General features: G+C 42.7%; 2 protein-coding genes across 2 annotated transcripts in view; one reads left to right on the forward strand and one right to left on the reverse strand.

The window, feature by feature from the left end:
• cyb561 (cytochrome b561) lies at positions 1-10,810 on the reverse strand. The gene is made up of 6 exons (XM_086287925.1): positions 10,516-10,810; positions 8,021-8,228; positions 3,129-3,227; positions 2,920-3,023; positions 2,682-2,839; positions 1-1,609 (listed from the first exon to the last, which is right to left on the reverse strand). Exons 2-6 carry the CDS (start codon positions 8,223-8,225, stop codon positions 1,417-1,419), a joined length of 759 nt encoding a protein of 252 aa, XP_086144051.1. The 5' UTR covers positions 8,226-8,228; positions 10,516-10,810; the 3' UTR covers positions 1-1,416.
• Positions 10,811-22,479: 11,669 nt separating this feature from the next.
• The window catches only part of hdac5 (histone deacetylase 5), a 66,496-nt gene continuing 63,945 nt past the window's right edge, over positions 22,480-25,030 (forward strand). Inside the window, exon 1 of the mRNA XM_086287928.1 lies at positions 22,480-22,695. The gene's annotated coding sequence lies outside the window, so the exon portion shown is untranslated. The remainder of the gene's footprint in view (positions 22,696-25,030) is intronic.

Genomic DNA, 25,030 nt, shown 5'->3' on the forward strand with positions numbered 1-25,030 from the left:
TAATTTCAAACACTTTATTTCAGGTTGTCCTGATGAGATCGCGACTTCCTGTGAACAACGACACTGTCACAACTTACAGAAAAATGAACAACCTCCACCAAGCTCTCTCTGAGGCACAAAGACTGAAGTCCGAGCCGAAGGCGAGCAAAACAAAAATAAGTAGATTTAAAACATACATGTAGGTATTTGAATACACACAACAGGTTATTGAAGCATTTAAACAGGAACAGTTAATGATAGGATTCGGTCAGAAAACAGAACTTTATGGTACTGCAGGTCACGAAGACGGAGCAACAGCAGAGGAAATTTTATCATACAACCAATTCACACCACCTTTAATGCCACATATTGACCCCAAAATGAACGTGGACCTGTGGCTCTTTAGTTACGCAGAGAGGAACATGAGGGGAACTCAACCAATGTTCACAGACAGAAAAGCAGCACGGAGAGTAGACAGCGGCTGTGGAGAACAGTTTTTGAACACGTGGTTCTCCAGCAGAGCACAGAGTCTATTCTACAGACTACCAGCGCACCACCCTGCACTACCATGCTCCACCCTGCTCACAGAAAGGCTACGTTTGCAGGATTTGTACAATTGTTCTGAGGGTAGTGTAGCTTCTTTTTGAGCGTCAAAGTAGAAATTTGTGTTTGTGGTTTCTTTCTTTAGTCAAATTTAATTCCCCTGATAAGGTGCCAGATTTACTAAAAAGGATAGCATCAGCACAATCACCAAATAACACCCATGGCAGCCATCTGCTGTGACTTTCTGGAAGGTACAACTTGAATCTTCTCACACCGCTGTCTGTCTGAGGGTTAAGACCTGGTTTTAGAGTTATGTTAGGTGTGAGATTTACTGTAGTTAATATGGTTAAAATTGGGGGTGAGACGCTGGGAGTGCATTAATGTCAATAACTGTCCTCACAAAGCCGACACAGAGCAGAGCTGAGGAGGAAAGGACGGGAGAGGAGAACACTGCAGCTACTCCGGTCAGCTGATGCTACATCTTTAATATAGTTAAGACACAATGATAAAACACAAGTGAAGGAATCCAAGACACATTTAAGCAAAACGAGAATCCCAACCTAACCATGAACACTTGCACAACAGGAAACAATAAAATATAAACTGCGCCCTTCAACTACACAAACATGACGTACACAAACATCCATATCACAATGTGTAGTGAAACAGTACATTTTTAACTATGTTTGTATAAATGTTTTTCATGACAAAGCTGACAGAGCTGGTTGGTATAATAACATGAGAAGGACAGTTATTACAGATTTCTGTTCTTACTTCACTGAACCTAAAGCTGAACTCATTTTCTGACAGGTATGCAGGTACTAACAGAGACTGGTAGCACAGGTGGTCTGTTGGCTCTGTAGATGTAGATCACAGAGAGGCTTCAGAGTGAGATTAAGGCGTGGTTGGTGATCCCCCGTCAGTCAGTGTCTTGAAATGGACGGACAGAGCTTCTTCCTCTGGGTTTGGTGGGCGTCTGTACTCCTCCCTCGTCATCAGGTGTCCCAGCACCAATCCAAAGCACACCAACAGGATACCCAAGACGTTGGCCAGCACTCCCTCTGGGGTGAACTTAGAGTAGGTTGGCCTGGCCCCAAGGAAGCAAGGGGACATCATAAGTGGGTAAGGGCATAGTAAAATTTAAGGTTAGTTGAGATAAATCAGGAGCAGATGGTGGTTATTGAGGATTTGCAGACATGTGACCACAAACCATGTGATGTTAACTTGTCTGACATTCTGCACTTGTGACATTGTGGGATCAATGAATGTAGGTCACTCAGTGACCATCCCTCAACCAGCAGTTGTGAGGGAAAATTTAGTACTCCCCGACTTTACTGCGAGTGGTTGGTGGAGTTTGCTGGGAAATGATTGCTTAAGGATCACACAGACCTACAGACTGGTCAGTGATCAACCTGGCAACCACGTGTCACCAGGGAAAAACTTATTCCGGTTGGCAATGACCTTCTTCCGATTGCTTTGGTCACTATCATATTGCTGTGTTTGTAGTTTGAATGGAAATGACAAACTTGCATTTTGGAAAGTTTTGCTACCTCTTAGCATGTCATTAGCAAGTATTTACAGACAACGATTTTTAAAAATTGCTCACAACCTCAGCAGCCTGCTAGGAGGTCTTTGGTGTAGCGCCTTCTTTGCAACCAATTTCATGCAGCCAACAACCTCCAGGAACCACTACACATTTTCCTTAGCAACTGGTGATTGTACCATGTCCACCATGGTAGGCAACAAGAGCAGTGTGCGGATGTACTGGATTAGAGTGGTGGATTTCTTTTTATCAGAGCCATCTGACTTCTGAGATCCAAGCTGTAATCAGCGATGACCCTAACTAAAAAGGCCTTTACGCACCAGACTCGTAATATCTGATATGAAGCCATTAAAACCGGCCATGTTATATTCCCTGGACAAATGTCCAGCTTTATATTTTCAGATCAAACCACTGGTGCTGACTATACAATAATGTGGAAATAGTCAAATAAATGTAGTTACTTAAGCAAGAAATGATTTCAAAAAGAAATGACAAAAACACAACGACCTTCACAAGCCACTCGTGTGATGTCATATTGTCTGTGGTTTATGCCTAAAGAACATCACTAATGAAATGAAGAGGAGACGAGGGGGCAGATACTCGAGTACAGACATACATGATGTTGAAGAGGAGCGTCTCCGTGATGCCCAGCAGGCTGGTCCCTACGGACATTACCAGCAGAGCCAGGCCACAGAACACGTGGACAGGCAAGTATGAGGCTCGTAACCATGCCGACGCAACAGGAAACAGGAAGAACATCAAACCCATCACCCACTGGCAAAAATGGAGGGATAAAAAGTTTAGTGTTGTAATGTGTTACATTTGCTGCAGAGATTCAGTCTGTGTGTGTGTACCTGTAAGCAGAACAGGATTAGGGTAGTCATACCGCACCAGCTGTGTAGAGAGTACATGTCAGGAATCTTGGCTGCCCTGTGGTAGTCAAACACAGCCACAAAACCTGCACGCACGCATAGAGCAACATGTCAGACGGACACACACATGGTTATTTAAAAAAAAAAAAACATCTGCAGCAGTCAGACGCCGGCTGATGTAGCTCCCTTACCTACAATACTCATGATGAGAGCGAGCAGGTGAATAATGCCGTGAAGCAGCTTTACGTTCTTCTTCGGCTCATTGTGAAACACTCTGTAGACCAGGATGGCTGGAGAGGCAGACAGACAGAGACATGGAGACAGAGGGAAGACTATAGAATCCATTAAGTGCATTTAACACTGATCAAACATTACACACATGTTAATTGCTGTTTGTTCTTTTTTAGACTTTTGTTTTTTCATCCAATGCAGTCTGAAACAGCAAAACATGATTCATACTCATATTTCATAACCTCAGGGTCGGTGGTTCGATCCCAGGCTGCCTCCTGGCTGCATGCCAAATATCCTTGGGCAAGATACTAACCCCATGTTTGCCTACTGGTGGTGGTCAGAGGGCCCAGTGGCGCCAGTGTCCGGCAGCCTCGCCTCTGTCAGTGCGCCCCAGGGCAGCTGTAGCTACAATGTAGCTGCCATCACCTGTGTGGACCCATTGTCCATCATTTTTAAAGGTGCCTGGCAGAATGTGACACGTTACTAATGGATGAAGATGTCTGCAATCAGTCTTTAACACGGTGCACGCCTGTAAGCTGTTTGCATTGACCACTGGGCAACAAAATTAGAAGACCATGTAAAGTATGGAAGGAATCACAAGTAAAAAGAAACAATTGTTATTTTGAGGTCTATCTTTACTTTGCTAGAAACATAATCTGTATTTTATTCAGAATTCAAGGCAACACAACTAAACAGCATGATTGTGTGTCACTTCCTGCAGTGACACCATTATTGGAGCTAACATTTGATTTTCTATAAAATAAAGCAATTACAGATTCCTTCCTTCATTCCTTCTATCCAGTATAAGGTCACAGTGGGGCTGGAGCTTATCTCAATGGTTATGGCTCCAGAGGCAGAGTACATCCAAAACAAACTGCCAGCCTGTTCCAGGGTACCAGATACAGACAGACAATCTGTCAAGCTCACAGCCACACACTAATTTAGAATGAACAATCACACGACCCCCTATAAGCAAGCATTTGGCAACAGTGGGAAGGAAAAACTCCTTTTTAACAGGAAGAAACCTCCAGCAGAACCAGAGTCAGGACGGTCCAGCTGGAAGTGAGGGGACACTGTGGTAAAAGGTCAGCATTAATACTGTGCAGCAACTGAGCCTCCAGCTCTACCACACACACTCTCTAATTGTTCTCAGCATAAATCCTTCATTCACCCACCTGAGCCAACAGCTTTGTTTAATTTCCACTTCACAGCATCACAGAGATTTAAGCCACCTCATGGGGGTGCAAGATACTCAAAAGAACCCAATATTAAAGGCGAAGGAGGGGGGCATGAGCTGAAGTGTAACAGCATTAGTGTGGACATGTGTTTGTTTCTGTGTGAGGAACACCCCCAGGAGGTTTCCATTTCACATCAAGATCCTTCCTCAATCTCATTCTAATGTCCAGTTAACCTTTGTTTTTATTGCTCTAATGCAATCTAGCACTGAACCAGTTGAGCTAATGTGGTTACTCTCATTAGAACGGTACCCAGGGCTGCGGACACAAAGCAAAGTCTGCTGCAGCATGAGCAGGTGGCAGCAATATGTCAAAAACAGTGACGGTGTGTCCAAAACAAATCAAGTTGAGCTGGATGACTGACGGCACCATCAAAAGGGAAAATCTGCATTAAAAAGAAACTGAACACGGGAATTGGAAAGAATGGCCTAACCAAGCTGCTATATAGTGTCATTTAGAAACAATGAATGAATGAATACATTTAGACGTATTAATGGCTTGTGTGGCACAGTAATTGCTGGTGGGCAGTCTCTCCACATGATGTCCACATACCAAGCGTCTGGATCAAATGAACATGTGACATCTGAAGTTCAAGTCAGATTTGACAAAATTCCTACAATTTTTATGCTGTTTAAGTATTTAGGTCACCTCACAAAACATTTGTGTGTGACAGAGCAACTTCACCTCAGCTGTCATTTGCACTTCCTTTAATCTGGCTGTGTGGATGTGTATGTCGTGTGGGCGTGTCATCCAACTGTCTTAATGTGTGGGGTCAAGTGTGTTCTGCATTTTTCACTGTTGTAACGTTGTATTGTGGTGATCTGAGTTCAGTCTTGAATGATGTTCATCGTGCTGTTGCAGAGTGACTAAGACTAAAGCTACATGAAGACTACATACAAAAGCATGCAGTGCTGTGCAGACATCTTAAGCCACTCTTCATTTTCTTATATTTTCCGTTTTCAGCAGTCAGACTTTCATTATGTTTTTCTTAAGTCTTCTTGAGCAGAAACTCTTCCAGCTTTCTGAAGGTCTTACATTGACTGCATTTTCACCCATTTTCAGTCCAGTCCTTGTACCTGACCGTTTGAAGAGGAATGTTTTTTTGTTTTTTGAGCCACTTAACACTGGCCTAAAAAAAAAATCAACAATACAGTGTGACAGATATAGAATAATATTCCTGCACCAACAAGGTGATTTCCCGAGTTACTAGCAGTAACCCAAGTTTCTGGCAATCCGTCCAAGGATTTCTTTTTGACACCCAATGGCCGTCAGGATGGTGTCGACTAGCCTGTAGAGGTCAGTGTGTCCCATCATGGGGATGCCTCCCCACACCATCACTGACCCACCACCAGAGATGTCAGTCTGAACAATGCTAAAGGCCGCATCCCATTCTCCAGAGCTTCTCCAGGGTCACGTGTGTCACTCAAGGTGAACATGCTCTCAATGGTGGACCGGCCAGTTCTGGTATTTGATGGCATACAGGGCTCTACGGTACCAGACGGTTCTACCCTCATAAAGTCTGTTTATGATTTTTTTGGGTCAGAAACATTCACACCAGTGGTCTGCTGGAGTTCATTTTGTCGCTCTGGTAGTGCACACCTTGTTCCTCCTTGCACAAAGGAACAGATACTAGTCCCAGTGATGGATTGAGGGCCTTCTACCACCCTGTCCAGCTCTCCTACAGTAAATGCCTGTCCCCAGAACCTCCTTGTGGCAGTGTTGGGCAGCTGATGATATACTCTGATTAAAAAGTGTTGCTTTATTTTTTTTTGTAGAGCCTCATCCTTTTGTTTTCATCGAGTTATAACTAGCTACATTTGTGCATAAAGGATGACAAAAGGCAGAGTAAATACATGAAAAAGCTGAGTCAAAAATATTATTTCACTTTCATCTAACAAACTAACTTCCTTCTTAATGTCAGGTATCAAATTAACTGGTAATTAGCATGAAGGTCAATTGCAACTAACCTGAACTCTAACACAAGAATATTTGATTTTGTTTATACAATTTTGACAGTCAGGGTGCAAATAACATAATAATTCCAACTGACACATTTTAAAACTGGTGGAGTGCAGCTAGCAGCGGTTAGCTCAATATATCCAGCACAGGGATGCTACAGCATGAACAAACAAGAAGACCCAGTTCTGAGAAATACCATAATTGGACAAGAGAATTTAAAGACCAATAGAGTGGAGGCCCTCTGCTGTCAGTGAAAAATATGCTGTTGTTTGCTGACTGGTGCTTTTTTGTGCCACTTTTCCCTTTAGAGTCATCCTGTCAAACCTTTACTGGATGCGTGACAAAAACACACACGCAAGCTGTTTACATTCATTCAGTGATGCAAACCATTCCCCCTTTCCTCTGTTTGTCTCAGTCCTGCTGGGTCAGGTTAGGGAGGACTGATGGGTGTCTGGCCAGCGTTAGCTTAATGTAACAAGTCAGCAAAACAGTGGCTTGAGGCTACGATGCACTGGTGCACACTCATAAGCTCAGACACACACACACCAACAGTCCTACTAATTTAGAGCAGCCATTTTCTGTTGAGCATTTTGCAAGGAAAAAAAGAGAGAGGAACAATCACTGACTGCAAGTTTTTCAAATTATTCTAACATTTTCAGCTGAGCTCTGGCTAACTGGTCAGCTGGATAGCACTTTGATATTTCAGCAAGAACTCTCTGCTCTGCTTCTATAAAGCATTTATGGTGCTCAATGGAAACAAGCCCACGATTGGGAGCAGGGCTGGCTTGTGTTTTAGCCACATGCTCAATAAACAAATATCAGTATCAGCTACGAGATGTTACATTTTAAATTAAGTCGCCTATTTCTACCCCAGGTGGTGCAAGTTAAGAGTTTAACTTGAATAACATTGAAACACTTACCAAAATGCTCAACTTGTTTTAAATTGAACATGATGTCTTTGTTTGATTTCATGTTGATTCTGGGTTTTGTGTGTGTGTGTGTGTGTGTGTGTGTGTGTGTGTGTGTGTGTGTGTGTGTGTGTGTGTGTGTGTGTGTGTGTGTGTGTGTGTGTGTGTTGTTTGCATTAATAACCTCCTGTCTCTATCTTTATTCTTCATACAATGTGTTCTGTTCAATAAATCTTTTATAGATGATACAGATGATATTTCATGACTTCCCTGGATTATTGCTTAACACTAACATTAGGGATCTAAAATGTTTGACAGTAGCACGGTCGGTATGTCTGCTGGAAAAAAACCAAATACATAATAAACAAACATTTTATATCAATTTTATTTTATTTATGCAGAGTAAATTTGCAAAAGCAGTCGCCTCAGGTACTTTATCTTGTAAGGTTGAAACCCGACAACAATACAGAGAAATCCTCAACAATCAGCCGACCCCTTTTGAACAAGCACTTGGCCACAGTGGGAAAGAAAAGCTCCCTTTTAACAGGAAGAAACTTCCAGCAGAGCCAGGCTCAGGGAGGGGCGGCGATCTAGCCTGACCTGATGGGGAGTGATGGGTGAGGAAAGTAAAGCCTTTTTTTAACAATGAAAAAAGTATAATACAATCACAGAGATGCATCACTCAGTTTGAGCCACATCCTGATTAGGCTGAGGTTCTACCTGTACACTCATTGATCAGTGTGGACTCACCATCTCCATGCAGAAAGACCAGGCCCAGCACCATACACAGAGGGTGGATGTTAAACTCCTGCTTTGAGCCATTCCAGGCAAAACCTCCACGGAAGTGACCCATCCACACACCGGTTAGCACCACCGATGCCAAACCCAGCACCTGGGACACTCCCACCAGCCCCGCAAACGCAGCGCGACTACGACGGGGGGCAGAGTCCTCCATGATCTGAGAGACAGGAACAGAGCAGTTAGAACCGATGCCTTAGGCTGCACCATTTGCTGAATAAAATCAAAGTAAATTCAATTAGAAGGATGGGTTAGACAAAGATAAACACAGAGCATCAACAAAGTACCTCATAAACATTATTTTTCATCATGTCACATTATAAAGAGTTTGACTTATTTGAGCTTTTGAGAGGAAAGAAAGCTAAAATAACTCATATTTGCTTCAGGAAATTTTGCAGTACGAGAAAATCTGTACCCATGAAACATAACATCAGCCAACATCACTCCTGCATTTGTATTCCATCTTTAGGGTCTGTCTTTCACCAGCCAGTGTCAAAGACTGGGCAGTGAAAAGACTCACCAAGGGGCCGTCTACCATGCTAAAAGGATTTAGCTGAACAGTCTTCCATCTATAAAAAGAAATATAAATATCTAAAAACAGATATACTGAATGCCCTCTGTGACTGATTCAGGATTCAGGCCTGCTAGAACATAAAATCAGGCTCTAAACCCTTCATACACTGGTAACAAAAAGCACTACACATACATCATGACATGTCTGTTATCGTGTGCTAATATCCGGCAACGACACTCTTCTCATTCCTTACAATAAGGAATGAGAAGAGTTATGGGTTAGTTTCAGTTTCTTGGGTAAGTTTTTCATAAGATGCCGTATTAGTGTATAAAATAAGCATAGAGCATGTCAATTATATTAACATGCAAGTACCACATGCACTCTGATCAGGCATAACATTAGGTCTGATCATGCCTATTGTGTTGGTCCCATTTTGCTGCCAAAGCAGCCCTGACCCACTAAAGCATGGACCAAGTAGTTAGCAACAGATCCTTTAGACTTGGAAGTTGCGAGGTGGGGCTTCCAGAGACTGGAATTGTTTGTCCAGCGCGTCCCACAGATATTCACTTTGTGGAAGGGCATATTTTCCTGCTGAGAGAAGCTACAGCCATCAAGGAATACCGTTACCATGAAAGGGTGTTCATGGTCAACGCAATGCAACAATGAACCTCCATTTAGCAGCAATAACAAGGTTAAAAAAAAGGTTTACTGCTGCTAAAGGAGACCGTTCTTGCTCTCTGAACTTCCAGTTTCTTAATGGATGTCCACCAAGGGAAGGAAATCACCTGCTGTGCTCTACTTTGTCACTGATAGTCGGTTGTTTATGGCCATTCCAGGCTCTGGTTGCCTGAATTAATGAATTTGCTATCCTGACATAGATCTGTTATCCTTTGCTCTCATGTTAGTAGTCGCATTAGTCAAAATAGCTGTTGGTCCCAAGTTTAATTATTCTCAACTCTGAGGCAAGCGATTAAAGGAACAGCCAATGGGAATGCAGAACACTGTTGATTGACATAGGACAGCGAATAGGCAACAGGTGTTCTTCTTCTGTTTCACAGGAAGTAGTTTGCCTGGAAGTTTAGAAAATGTTGTTCTGGTGCCAGCACTTATTTCACCCATAGTCACTTGAACGTCATTGACTTTCTATGGTCTCTGCTCACCTTGTGGTTGTTGCTCTTAACCTCTCACTGAAATTCTGCTAAACATCAGCTGGACAAGCCTAAATCCTGATGCCACTGCCACCGTGCTTCTTCTTTGGGTTGATGTTTTCATGCTGTTAGGCATTCCCTAATGTGCGTCTAAGAAATGCATTAAAAGGTATAAAAATAGCATAAAATGGAATAACCTATTTGTAATGGCTCCTTCTGAACTGCGCTAAACTACTGACGCATAAAAGGAGCAAAAAGTCTGTTTCGTTTCACAACAGGATCTTAAAGTTCCTGATGTCACTGTTACAGAACAGAATCACCATGGCACGAACACAGCCAGCACCACACTGGCTTGAAGCGGAAGATTTAAAAATAAAAACACACAGGAGCCTGTGTCTGCTGTGTTTTATCATGTTTCATATCAACCCAAAAGGCACAAGGTATCAATGACGCTCCCAATGCATAACAGGAAGTGTGTCACAGCTGTTACATGAGGACTGGAGCACAGAACAGCCGAATCCAACGGATTTCCACGACTGCAGCTCAAACTCCATTATCAGCTCCTCTTTGTTACAATTCACCTTCCACGCACACGGCGCGCGCGCACACACACGGGAAGAATGACAGCAAGTCAAACAGTCGTGTTCACGCTCCCACGGTGCGCTGTTACCTGTGGGATCGATCAACGGGACTCTCCAGCCTGCTTTAGCTGTGTCTGAGTTATGTTCACAGTGACTGTGGAAAGGCACAGAGCATAAGGTTGACAGGAAGCGTGGAGTACTTACTGCGCTCCACGGTCTGCTCGGCTGTAGCGAGGAAGTCCTGCAGAGTGGACTTTACAGATCCGCCTTCCTCCTCCTCCCCTGCCTGCCACCGGGCTCAAGTGCGCCTGTGTGTGGGTGTGTGTGTTTGTTTTGGGTGGCCTTATTAGACCAAAAAAAAAAAGCCCACGTGACTTTAGGACGGCGATGAGCAGTGGAAAGCATACTTATGTTTATATATGTATGTGATCGTGTTAATAATATTAATATTATTATGAGGATGATGATATGGGGCTCAAACTCTGATGTACACACAGCTCACACAGAGGATTCCAAGAAAAATGAATCATGAAAATGAGATTTTACGTGATAAAACGTCACGACAGCGTCAAGGGAGGGGTGGGAGGGGGTTGTCTGCGTGGACTTATGACTAACAGCTTCGATGTAAAGGTTTGTTGCCTTGACAACGCTGGAGTGGGAAAGATGGAGGTGGGTGCGTGAGCGAGAAGAAGAGGAGGAGGAAGATGGGAGCGCTCGTCTTTGAATGAGAGCAGCTCGTTAGTGGAGACGCAGACAGTCATAGCCACCAGTGCTTTTAAAGGCACTACCCACTCGTGTGGATTCTCAGTTTGCGTTACCTTCCAGAAAGCAAGTTTCACTCAGAGTAATGAAGACAATGGACGCAGGGGCGGAAGGGGGCGGGGGTGTTGATGTGGCACAGTAATCGGAAAAATTCACCAGTGTATCGCTGTAAATGTATAACTATGAAACACTATCGATGAAATATGTTGGGTTAATGGAAGCAGCACTACATCTTATTATTAGCTCTAGCCCTATTAAGTCACCATTAAACCTTCTTTTTTATGTTTACAGAATTCTGGTGGGTCTGTGCACATTAAAATCATTATAATTCATTGAATTATCAGATGCTTTTGTTTGTTTAAAAAAAATTTCTGATAGAATTTCCCAACTTCTTAAAACAATCACGGATACAGATCTACGTTCTGCGCATCATTTCCTGCATTCTCTTAAACCTTTAAGCATCAATATGTGCATGACAGCAGAAATATATTTATTCCAGTAAAGGAAAGCACACACACACACACACACACACACACACACACACACACAAGAAAAGCAAATCATGCAGGTAATAACATCAGCTACAATATAACAGTGAGGCTCTGTGGCACTCTGTGTCGCTGTCAAATTTTTCCTGTTAGCTGTTGTTGGACGGCTGTGGCTCAGGAGCAAATGCTGCTGTTTCAATGTGATCATGAGTCATTGCTCTTGTCTTGTAAATTTTATCAGGAGTGAATATACGTTCTTGATAAACATCAGGAAAAGAGATTGAAATTTACTTCAAAGAGCCGAGCGTCACTCTGAAGCCTTATCCGTGTTGTCAGTTGTCAGTTGGGAAAAGTGTCAACCTGTGGAGCTGCTGAAGTACAGTTTTACTCATGAAAAAAAGGTTTAACATAGCTTTGATTTTTAGTAGTCATCTTCATCTCCTCAGTGTTACTGAGGCTGACTGAAGACAAGAAGGTCAGGCCAATAAATCCTTAGGATTAGTCACCACCAACGCTCCTAAACTTCATAAATAGTAGACTAATAGAATAGCAGACTTTGTACTCAGACTAAAAAAACCCAACATTATATGTTCTAATAATTTCCTGCAAAAATCACAGCATGATTTTGCTGTGTTGTTGTTTTTTTTTTAACACAGTAATATTCTGTAAATAACAATGCATTCTGGGAGCTTGTGGCTGTTTGGCCTTTAAATCACAATTACAAGCTCCACTGTAAATTTCACATTTACAGATGCACTCATTTCTAGTGGACTTGGACAAGCAGAAAAAAGGGTGAAAAAACAAAAACTATCGATTGAAGTGCACTTAAAAATACTGCGTTTACTCCTAAAATGTAGTAAAAGTACTGCGTTATTGCAATCACAGTAACATCCCTGCACTCTGCCTTCTTCTCCTCTTGAGGGCGCTGCTGTCTCGGATAATTCACCTTGTGATCGTGTGTTTAATGAGCAGCAGCCAAATCCTTGATGGTGTTGATCTTGGGGTTCTGGGGAGTTGTTAAGGGACAACAACAGATGACAGAAAATATACATCCTCCACGACGAGGTCTAATATCTGCATATACTCAATATTATCCAAACGTCCAGCTGCACTGCAACACAGGATGTGTTAAACTCACGTGTTTCTCAGGTGTGTGTGTGCCTAAAGCCTTACGCTGTCACCTTTTTTTAGAAGAAGGAAAGAGAACAGTTTGTCAAGGATATCTTCATTAATGTCAGAAATGGGTGGCTACAGCCCTGTGTGTGTGTGTGTGTGTGTGTGTGTGTGTGTGTGTGTGTGTGTCTGTCTGTGTGTGTCTGTCTGTGTGTGTGTGTGTGTGTGTGTGTGTGTGTGTGTGTGTGTGTGTGTGTGTGTGTGTGTGTGTGTGTGTGTGTGTGCGCGCTCTCTTTTTCAGTCTGACATTTCTGATTTCTCCTGTGACTCACTGGAGGCTGACTCACCACTGCTCCTTTTGCGTAAGTGTGTGTGTGTGTGTGTGTGTGTGTGTGCGCGCGCCACATATTGACATGCTGTTTATTAATCTGTCCTCAACAGCCTCCATCCCCTTCCTTTCTTTTCATCTTTTAATGTCTTCTAACTTTTAATGACACCCATGTGCCCAGTTCTCCCCCTCTTCTTTCACTCTAATAATAAAGTCTCTTTGACCCTCCTTCAGTATGAATAGATTTTTTCTTTTTTTCCTACGGCTGTGGGTTTGAACCTGTCACATTTCTATTACTCTAAGATTGTACTTCCACCCACTGGTGCTGTATGATGTCACAATTAAAGAAACACTCGCACGTAAAGCTCACTTTTTCATTTTATAAAACTATGTTAAATACTTTTAGTTGCTAATGAGTATATTAATACCACTGGAGCATTGTACTCATTTAAAGCTTTGGATATTTACTCATGGACTCTACTGGATTATGTTTAATGATTCAGAGTTGAAAATAATCCTCATTCAAGCTCTCAGCTGTATTTAGTAATTCTGGTTCTTGACAAAGACTTACATTGTATCTCTTCTTCTCTGCTGCAGATTTCTCCCGTGTGTGTCACATCTCTGCTGTGTATTTTTGGATATTACGCCTGCCCCTGACCTTTGCAACACTCACCTGGATACCTCTGTCAAACTTGTTCTCTGTTTGTTGTAAATAAACCCATTACCTTTTACCTGTTGTCCTCTCCTGCATTTTGGTCTAGTGAAACTTAGCAGGCCTTGGTGCAGTCCCTCAATTTATTGCTGTCTGAACAAGCTGTTTCGTTTACCTTTGCCTTTGGCTAGCTTTCTTCTGATTAGTTACCCCCTGTAAACAGAAAGTTTGAACAGTATGTGGGTGGGGCTTCTGTTCTCATAAATGACTGTATTAGGGTCAAAAGTAAAAAAACAAACAAACAAACTCTTAACCCAATACTACTTTTACCCTTTCAGTAACTATATTGAATGAGTAAATGTAAATACGCAGAGCTTTTTACTCTATCTGAGCACTCAAAGCATTTTCTACAAAATGCCTCATTCACCCATTCTTACAAGCATTTTTTTCTATGCCAAAGTCCTTTCTGAAGTGTGGACTGGAGCAGCCAGGTATTGATCTAAGGCCCTACATTAGAGATGGGATGAGGAGCTTGGTAATTTGGGAGGGGCTCAGAGTACAGCCAGTTAAGGTCATTCAGGCAACAAGTATGCCTCCTTCACAGCTCCTAGGTGGGGTTTTTCAGGCATGCCCAACTGAGAGAAGGCCGAAGGCTCGACCTGGGACCTGCTGCAGATGTTACGTCAATTGACTGGCTCAGTCCTCCACCTTAGTGTCCTCTAGTAAGAGCTGGAGGAGCTGGTCGGGTGAGAGGGATCTCCGCTTAGACTGCTGCCCTTGTGACCCCAACCCTGATAAATAATTCTTGTACTCTATATTGCCAAAAGAATTTGCTCATCTGCCTTCACATGCATATGAATTTGAGTGACATCCCATTTTAATCCATTGGATTCAATATGCTGTTGGCCCACCATTTGCAGCTATAACAGCTTCAACTCTTCTGGAAAGATTTTCCACAAGGTTTAGAAGAATGTTCATGGGCGTTTTCTTCTTCCAGAAAGTGAGGTTACACACTGATAATGGATGAGAAGGCCTGGCTCAGTTTCCGCTCTAAATCATCTCAAAGGTGTTCTATTGGGTAGCGGTCACTGTGCAGTCAAGTTCTTCTACACCAAACTTGCTCATTAAAGGTTCCAACAAAGTTGGGACATGAAACTGTCCAAAATGTTCTGGTGTACTGACGTATAAAGAGTTCCTTTAACTGGAATGGCACAGTGCAGTCAGGTAAGTAACATTCTCCTGGCAACCACCAAATCTAGACTTGTCCATTGGATTGCCAGACAAAGAAGTGTGATTTGTCACTCCAGAGAACAAATCTCCAATGCTCTAGAGTCCAATGGTGGCAAGCTCTTGGGTGAAGCTGCTTGGCCATGGAAACCCTTTCATTAAGCGCTCTACGCACTTGTAATTTACTACATAACAGTGTGTAGGTGTGATACACATTTTACTATCACTGATGCACCTCATTCATTTTAGCTTTATTTCAATTCATTTCATGACTCGTCAGAGGGAGAACATAAAAGGAGGGGATAAGAAAATATGTGGAGAGTAATCGGAAGCAATGACACGACCTTTGACATCCATGTACACCAACCAATCCATAGCCTTCTCTTCCATAAACCCCTCCAATCAGCACAGTTCCTTAGAAATACCCACGAGGCACCTGTGGAGTAGCCTGAGCGAGGACAGCATCTCCATGGCAACAACATCATTACCAGAATAGCTCTTTACTTCTCTATTTCTGTCTCTCCATTTTCTCCGACCTTTCATTGCAACCCATCCTTTCTCCTCTTTTTGGCTTAATGCACATTGTTTCTCCTCTCCTCCTCATGTCCTCCTTCTCAACCCTCTCCTCCATTTCCCACCTTCTTTCCTTTTTTGTCCTTTCTACCCCATCTCTCTCCAAACCTTTCCTCCCTCATTTTTTTCCCAGTCTCCATTTTTTATTCCGTCCACCTCCTCCGCATGTATCTATTTAGCATTTTCACATTGTGCAAAGAGAGAATATATTTATAGCCTCAGCTATGATTCCTCCTCTCCTCTCTTTTTGTTTACTGTGAATGAAAGTGAGATTCTGCAGCGTTTCTTCTGAGCTATCCAATTAAATCTGACAGTTGTTTTCACCTGTTTACATCAGACTAATTGCTTTTTAAAAAAATCAGATTTTGACAAATTTGAACTGAAGTGCTCCTGCATTACTGATATGCAGGACTTTGACTCTGATTGGCCTAATATTAGAAATTTGGTGTCCATTATGATGTATTACTACATCTTATCCATGCCACCATATGTTTAGTGGGCTACAGTGAGATTCAGAAATGCCTAAAAAATGGCAACATTTTCATGCACCTCCGCACACTTGACATGACTGACATGATTGAAGTGCTGCCCTCAATAAAGGTAGTTATAATAATAATAATGAAAAAAAGAACTATTGTGTCTTATTGTAACAACGTATCCTTTTCAGTGAATGATTGTCTGAACTCAGCAGAACATGGACATCACAAAATGCTAAGCTTGCTCCCTAAAATAATTTGGTAGGCCTTCACTACAGTTGCCTTCAGTTATTGTTAACTTATGGGTTTTTTGCCATCAGATTAGTCTACAGTAAGTAATATAATGCTCAGATGAATTGAGTTCAGGTTCCTTAATTTCCCATTTGAGAACATTTCATTACCTTGTTTTGAGTCACTTTTACAGTTCATTTTGGCTCATTGTCCATGTGTACTGTGAAGTAGTGTCAAATGTTCTGCATTTTTACTAAATCTCAGCACAGAGTATAGCTTTATTTGCTTCAGAATCTACCCTGTTACTTATAAGCAGTCACACCATCACTAAACAGCAGTGACCCATTTCTATTGGCAGCCAAATGTGTCAGTGCCACAACACTGCCTATGGACAGGTCTAAAGACTACGCTGTTCTGGACAGCAATCTCAGATGTTGTTCCTGGGATCTGCTGGAGCCACTCACCCAGTTTTGGAGGTCAATGCCCTGAGTGCTCAGATTACCATGGGGACCACTGCTGCCTCCACATTTTCTCTAGCTCCTCTCTCAGTCCCTGCTATTTCTCGTGCTTTTTGTGGTCCTTTTCACATATGTTGATATCATTTAGAATAGTTACATCTATCACTAAGGCTTGCTTCCTCTGCTTGTCCACCACTATGATGTCAGGTTGGTTAGCCGTCACCATTTGTTCTTCTGTATCTGGAAGACCCAAAGGATCTTAACTTGGTCATGCTCAACCACCTTACGGACCGCATCCCACTTTGACCTGGTGACTTCCAGGCCAGCCTTGGCACAGATGTTCCTGCATACTATGCTAGCCACTTGGTTATGGTATCCCATGTATACCCTGCCTGCTAGCATATTGCACCCTTCCATAATGTGATGGATTCTTACACACTACACCTGGAATCTGGCTTGGTGTAGACCCCATCCTCTATTGATCTTGTCCTTAGAGCTTGTTCCTGTGTTGCCATGATTAGTGCCTTTGTGGTGTCTTTCAGTCCAGTTTTTTCAGCTATTGGTGTTGGTAGCCATTTTCCAATATCAGCCACTGCTTCTACCTGCAAATAGTAGGCTCAGCAAGAGCCTGTTCTTCCATGATGGTTCCTCTTTTTGCTCCTTTTCTTTCTCTTATTTCTGCCTCCTGAGGTATTCACTAAGCACATTATTGGATGGATCTTTGTTGTTTCATCCTGGATCATAGTTCTGACACTCACTGGAACAGTACAGTATCAGGGAGGTGAACCTGGGCTGAAACCCTCCATGCATTGCAAGGTGCTTTCCAGTCTTGATGTCAGTGGCTTTCATCTTCTTCTTTGGCCAGCTTATGACCTCAGCAAGGTATCTAAAGACTGGCATGGCATAGGTGTTGATTGCACGGATCTTCTTCCCATTCAGCTGACTCCTCAGGACTTGCTTTATTCTCTGCAGGTATTTGGTGGTTGCTGCTTTGCTTTCCTAGTGGCCTTTTCATGGTTCCTATTTGCCAGTGGGATTCTAAGGTACTTGTAGTTATACTTTCGCCAATAGGTGTGAATCATGTCAGGGCCTGGTGCTGTCCAATGCTTCATACTTGAGACTCAAGACAGTTCTTGGCTTACTGGATCCTGTTCAGGGAGGTTGCTGTGGTCTGTTCTTAGATCCACTAGCAACTGAGTATTGATGTGTTGCATCCTCTCTTCCATATATCCTTACAGTATTGCTCAGTCTCCAGGCATAGTGGCATTGTTCTTATATTGTTTCCCTGCCACTGAGAGTATACTTTGGATGGTTCAGTGGAGGACATCTGTTTTTTTTATCCTAGCTACTATTTCTCTGGTATACTTTTTCGGGGGTTAGCCAAGACTATGAGTCTTTCCTTGGCAGTTTCTAAGGTCTCAGGTATGGCCAGCTTGCCTTTCTTCAGTCCTGATAGTTGGCTAACTTCCCTCTGTACTAACCTTGAGTTTGGCCTCTAGTCTCCCTTTTCAAGGAGAGTACTGCTCCTTGTCCTTGTTCATGTTGTAGTCAAACATCTCAGGAGTCACTGTTGCCATGGTGTCAACCATCTGGTTGGTTTCAGTGATGATTGCAGCGCAGTAGAGATTGTAATGCTGCATTCATATCTTCTAGTAGACGTTCAGGAGGTACTTTCTTTAGTCTTTGTAGTTAACCACAAGGGCCAGCTTTCCAGCTTAGCCACAATTTTCTTTTTCAGGCCAGCTGCTCTTGCATTCGATGCCTACAACGCACCAGGTGTTCTTGGAGCTTGGTATCAAATCTAGAGGGTGGGGATTATGTGTGTGTATATATATATATATATATATATATATATATATATTTTATATATTTTATATATTTTATTATTACTATTATTATTATTATTTTTTTTTTTTTTTTACTATTTAATTTGTAAAAATGTGTATACACACACACACACACACACACACACACACGTAGGAAAATATTTAGTATACACATCCAGAAATGCATACACTATTATATATTGTACATATATTTATTAGTTTCAGGTTGGCCATTCTTGTATTTTGCTCGTTTGTGTTGTTGTGTTTGCACATCTCTGTTGCTTGTGGGGCTCGCACACAAGAATTTCACTCGCATGTGCTGTGCCAGTGTGCCTGCACATGTGATGTGACAATAAAAGTGATTTGATTTGATTTGATATATATATATATATATATAACAACACCCAGCACGCCCCTGCGGGCGGTTTATCCTTCAAGCTCGGGTCCTCTACCAGAGGCCTGGGAGCTTGAGGGTCCTGCGCAGTATCTTAGCTGTTCCCAGGTCTGCGCTCTTCTGGACAGAGATCTCCGATGTTGTTCCCGGGATCTGCTGGAGCCACTCGCCTAGCTTGGGAGTCACCGCACCTAGTGCTCCGATTACCACGGGGACCACCGTTACCTTCACCCTCCACATCCTCTCGAGCTCTTCTCTGAGCCCTTGGTATTTCTCCAGCTTCTCGTGTTCCTTCTTCCTGATATTGCTGTCATTCGGAACCGCTACATCGATCACTACGGCCGTCTTCTTCTGTTTGTCTACCACCACTATGTCCGGTTGGTTAGCCACCACCATTTTGTCCGTCTGTATCTGGAAGTCCCACAGGATCTTAGCTCGGTCATTCTCCACCACCCTTGGGGGCATCTCCCATTTTGACCTCGGGACTTCCAGGTTATACTCAGCACAGATGTTCCTGTACACTATGCCGGCCACTTGGTTATGGCGTTCCATGTATGCCTTGCCTGCTAGCATCTTGCACCCTGCTGTTATGTGCTGGATTGTCTCTGGGGCATCTTTACACAGCCTGCACCTGGGGTCTTGCCTGGTGTGATAGACCCCAGCCTCTATGGATCTTGTGCTCAGAGCTTGTTCTTGTGCTGCCATGATTAGTGCCTCTGTGCTGTCTTTCAGTCCAGCTTTGTCCAGCCACTGGTAGGATTTCTGGATATCAGCCACCTCCTCTATCTGCCGGTGGTACATACCGTGCAGGGGCCTGTCCTTCCATGATGGTTCCTCGTCTCCCTCCTCTTTCTTGGGTTTCTGCTGCCTGAGGTATTCACTGAGCACTCGGTCAGTTGGGGCCATCTTCCCAATGTATTCTTGGATGTTCGTTGTCTCATCCTGGACTGTGGTGCTGACACTCACCAGTCCCCGGCCCCCTTCCTATATTATATATATAGACTGACCAACCTGTGCACTGCCTGGATTGATTACAAGAAGGCCTATGACTCAATGCCCCACAGCTGGATACTGGAATGCCTAGAATTGTACAAGATCAATGGGACCCTAAGAGCCTTCATCAGGAACTCAATGGGGATGTGGCGTACAACACTAGAGGCCAACTCCAAGCCCATAGCACAAGTCACCATCAAGTGCGGGATCTACCAAGGAGATGCTCTGTCCCCACTGCTGTTCTGCATAGGCCTGGACCCCCTCAGTGAGATCATTAACAAGACTGGCTACGGATACCGACTACGGAACGGAGCAGTTGTCAGCCACGGTACATGGATGACATCAAGCTGTATGCCAAGAGTGAACGAGACATCGATTCACTGATCCACACTACCAGGCTATACAGCAATGACATTGGAATGTCGTTCGGACTGGAGAAGTGTAGTCGGATGGTAACAAAGAGAGGGAAGGTAGTCAGAACTGAGGGGATTGAACTACCAGAAGGCAACATTGCAGACATAGAGGACAGTTACAGGTACCTGGGGATCCCGCAGGCAAATGGGAACCATGAAGAGGCCGCTAGAAAAGCTGCAACCACCAAGTACCTGCAGAGGGTCAGGCAAGTCCTGAGGAGTCAGCTGAATGGTAAGAACAAGATCCGGGCCATCAACACGTACGCCCTGCCCGTGATCAGGTACCCTGCTGGGGTAATAGGCTGGCCAAAGGAGGAGATAGAAGCCACTGACATAAAGACAAGAAAGCTCCTTACCATGAATGGTCCAGAAATCCTACCAGTGGCTGGACAAAGCTGGACTGAAAGACAGCACAGAGGCACTAATCATGGCAGCACAAGAACAAGCTCTGAGTACAAGATCCATAGAGGCTGGGGTCTATCACACCAGGCAAGACCCCAGGTGCAGGCTGTGTAAAGATGCCCCAGAGACAATCCAGCACATAACAGCAGGGTGCAAGATGCTAGCAGGCAAGGCATACATGCATATATTGTTCCAGTAGCCCACTTCTCATTAGAGTATCCTGGTTCTTTATCACCTGGCCCAAACCAGGGCCACATCTGAGCCATTATGGCTTCAGCTATATGTCTCTCGCTCAGATTCCGATGTAGGGTTTGATACCATGGGCGTAGCCTGAGGACCCTTATTGGATGTATGCTCTGGATGTATGTCCTAGTGTATATACATATATAAAGGCTTTTTCTTAATTTGAGCACTCAAAGCATTTTCTTACTACAAAGTCTTATTTTCCCATTCAAGCACTTTTCCTAACATTTACACTCACACACACACTGCTGCACACAATAGGACAAGACAAAGATTATGCCATTCATAGTAATTTTTACCAAAACACTTTTTATTGTTAGCAGCTCTGTTGGAAATGCACTTTGTTTCTGAGTTTTGCTGTGTTTATAAAATCTGTAATTCACCAGTCACTTAAAAACAAATTAAATGACGAGCTGAGAAATGAATGGTGGCACATCTTGGATGTGTAGCTCACGGATCTGCAGCAACTGTTTGATGCTATCATATCAATATTGACCCAAACCTCACAGGAATGTTTCCTGAACCATGTTTAATGCATGCCACAAAGACTTAAGGTAGTTCTGAAGGCAAAAAGGGTCTAACCTGGTATTAGCATGGTGTAACTAACAGTGAGCAGTCAGTGTAAAAAAGCTATAAACTGTGAATCTATAATTTACAACATATTGATGTTGTAAATTATATATGCTTTCGCAAACACCGTGCATTGAGTACAATTAAATGTATAATTAGGGTTGTATGATGTGGTAAAAAACAAACAAACAAAAAAAAAAAAAACAAGAAGCTGAAAAAAAAAAACTTATCAAAGAGCACTGGATGACAAAGTGGTGCAGTGGCCTTACCTCACAGCAAGGAGGTCCTGTTTTGAATTCAGCCCAAAACCTTTCTGTGTGGCGTTTCTATGTTCTCCCTGTGACTGTAAGACTTGTGGTTGTCTGCCTCTCAGTTAGCCCTGCAATAGATCGGACACATCTTATGACAGGGATGCGCTTCAGTACAAGTAGACACTGTATTCCAAGTTTCTACTTGAATCCTGGTCTCCTGGATGTGAAAATACTATCAAATCACTAAGAGTTTGTATTAACCTTTTATAGAACTTCTTCAAACATGTCTGGATTTTAAAGCGACTTCTGTGAAATCAAATGATTAGCTTAGTGTAATCGCCATACTAGAGCTCTAAAAAAATAACAAAAAAGGCCCTGCAGTGTGATAGTAGAGAGTTTGCTCATGAATAAAGCAAAAAATATTCATAGATGATAAGAATCTTAGCACTCTTCACAAGTTCATAAACCTGGCAGTCAGCTTATTTATTGCTCATGAATTGCGCAACTAAAGGGAATACTCTTAGAAAGTCTTTCCTGTGTTATCTGTTGCTCGAAAGTAAGACGCTGTCCGGTTGCTTCCACTAACGAAGATTATCTGACAAAGTAAGGTGAAGCAGACAAACAAGCCAAACTTTACGTCTGTCTGTCTACTTCTGCCTTGTCTGTCTGCCTCCATTGGTTTCTATTGAGTCTATTTTTAGCCTCAGCAGACTGGTCACGTGGCAAGAGGAGGACGTCAATAATGTTGTTGTTGGTGGTGGGAGAAAGAGCGAGAGAGAGGGAGAGAGGCAGACGGTAAATATGGAGGAGGTGAAGCGGTAGGAGGTGAGACGCGTCCCGCTTGTTAAACTACGCGTTTTCGTGTGAATTAGAAGCGCAAAGGAGCTCCACGGAGGGACACACCGTGCCTCGGCAGAAACCAAAGCCGGGAGGAAGCGACCTCTGCTCTAATACACATTCCAAGAGGAGCCGCCGACATCCACGGTACCGTGGGGTTTTATCAGAGGGAGAAAGCGGGAGAGAGGGAGAGCGTGAGCGAGAGATTGAGGCGCGTGCGTGTGTGCGTGACCGTCCAAGAACATTATGCGTAGACATTTATTTGGTCTTATTTTGCTGCAGAGCTAAGATGTAACATTTTGTGCTTTTGCTATAACGTTGTCCTCACTTCTGCCGTACAGTTAACGCATAGGCTAACTTGGAAACTGTGTAGTTAGTGCTAAGGCTAGCTAAAATACACAAGCTCACACCTGACAGATACAACAGCTAACTAGCTACCAAACAGGTAACAGTTATTACAGCTTCATACAGGCACTAGCGGCGTGCCAGGAGTGACATGATAGCTTCCAGCTAACTAGTACAGAACAAACAGCTGACAACCACAAGTTAATAAACTAAGAGCTAGCAATGGGCACCAATTAACTACAAATATGGTGGTTTTACTTGCCAGGGGCTACCAATGAAGAACATAACAGCTGCTACTAGTAGCTGTTATGGGTACCACTACCACTGCTGGTATGAAGTCTTCACATGTATTCAGACACTAACTTATGTTGAGGCTGTCCAGTTTTTCCCCTGAATCTTATTGCATCTGCAGTGCCATTAAAGCATCATTGTCGAGTTGTATACTGACTAAAAATGTCTAATTTGTATGTGCATTTTTGCCATCTTGCTGCAGTTCAGGAGTTGTGTCATCTCATGATTAATGACTCCTTATTATGGAGCTCACTGAATTACTCTTTAGGCAATAGAAGGAGCATAAAAACAAGAGAGTGTAAGACAGTCAGTTTAAGAATAAGAGGGGTAAGTAAAGTTGGTAGAAAGATATTTGTGAAAATCACAAGCAAGCAAGCCTCAGCTCTTAACCTGTAAGTCTCTGCAGTGAGAATACAGCATTAACAAATAGTCATAACCTGCTTACATCTTATAAAACTTAATTATATTTTACATTTAACAACAACAACATGCTAACTAAAAGCATACAATGAAGTAATATCATAACAATATGGCTCTAAAGGGCTCTAAAGTAAATATAGAAGTAATTCAAGTAATTTACATTAAAATGTTAACCCTCACACATCTCTGTAAAGTGCTTTTCATATGGCACTATTTCTGTTATTTTGCTTACCTAATGCTAACCGCGTCTGAGATTTTAAGCAGAACCTTACAGGACTCATGGAGATTTCAATTAACCTGATAACTTGCAAGTTGCAAAGTTATAAGTGAAGCGCCTCATAAGTCGAATCTGGAGTGTTCAGTCCTTCTCTCTTCCCTTTTTTGGATCAAGAGGCAGCTTTGTAATGTTTGGCAGCCCATGTAATCATTGATGTTATGGAAGTATCACATACTCAAGATTTATAATACTACACTAGATCCATACAAACAAAATATGGTTACATTACAGAAGTAATATTCAGTGCTGATCTTTAATGTCTGCTTTACCTTTTAGTCCCAGTAGTGCTAATGTAAAAATCGCAGACCAGGGTCTGGTTGCAGCAATATTACAAAACTTATTTGTGAATATGTTACATTTATGTTTGAAAAAATTACAACACTTTATAGCATAACATAATAAAATCACCCTAATGCTGATAAAATATCATAGTTCTGTCAGTAAAAAGCATCATATTTATGTTTTTCTGTAATGTGATGGGACATCTTGTTACATCGTCACCAGTCTCAAACAGAGCGCCACAAATACACACCCAACAAGCTAACCTGCAGCCACATTTTCTTCTCACCCCTGAGCTGGCTGTAGCAGATATGCTGCCCCCACTGTGAGCCTGGTTCTGTTGGAGGTCCCCTGCTGTCAGAGTTCTTCTTCCCCACAGTTGGTCATAGCACTGCATTATAGGCATGCCACAATACCTGAACGTTTGCAGTCTTTGCCAATACCAGCAGAATTACATGATTCTTGATACCTAATCTGAAAACAAAACAAAGCCAGTATCCCATCTACTTAAACTCTTTCATTAAAAAGTGATTTTAAATCACTTACATGATGCTGGCAGACCATTTATTTAAAATGTTAATGATATATTCTGTTGAGAAGACATAGATGGTTTCACATCTGTCTCAAACAAAATGGTAATGTATTTTTGAGGATAACATAATACTTTGGATGTTGGTAATATGAACTGAAACTCATTCACCTTGAATTGTTTGAACAGATCTGAATGCTGATCTTTCAGGTGCTTTGCTAAATTAGAAGCATTTCATTCCTTTGTCCAAAAAACACAGTGGGATTGTTTGCATACTGCCTCGTGTCAGTTAGCATGTCCTGGTCATCCACTTTCGACACAAAGTACTTTCATGCCTGACT

This window comes from Aulonocara sp. 'chitande type north' Nkhata Bay, linkage group LG4 (assembly GCF_057382095.1).
Source record: "Aulonocara sp. 'chitande type north' Nkhata Bay isolate Kocher_YH1m ecotype deep benthic linkage group LG4, A_spYH_male_GT1.1, whole genome shotgun sequence".
Classification (NCBI taxonomy): domain Eukaryota; kingdom Metazoa; phylum Chordata; class Actinopteri; order Cichliformes; family Cichlidae; genus Aulonocara; species Aulonocara sp. 'chitande type north' Nkhata Bay.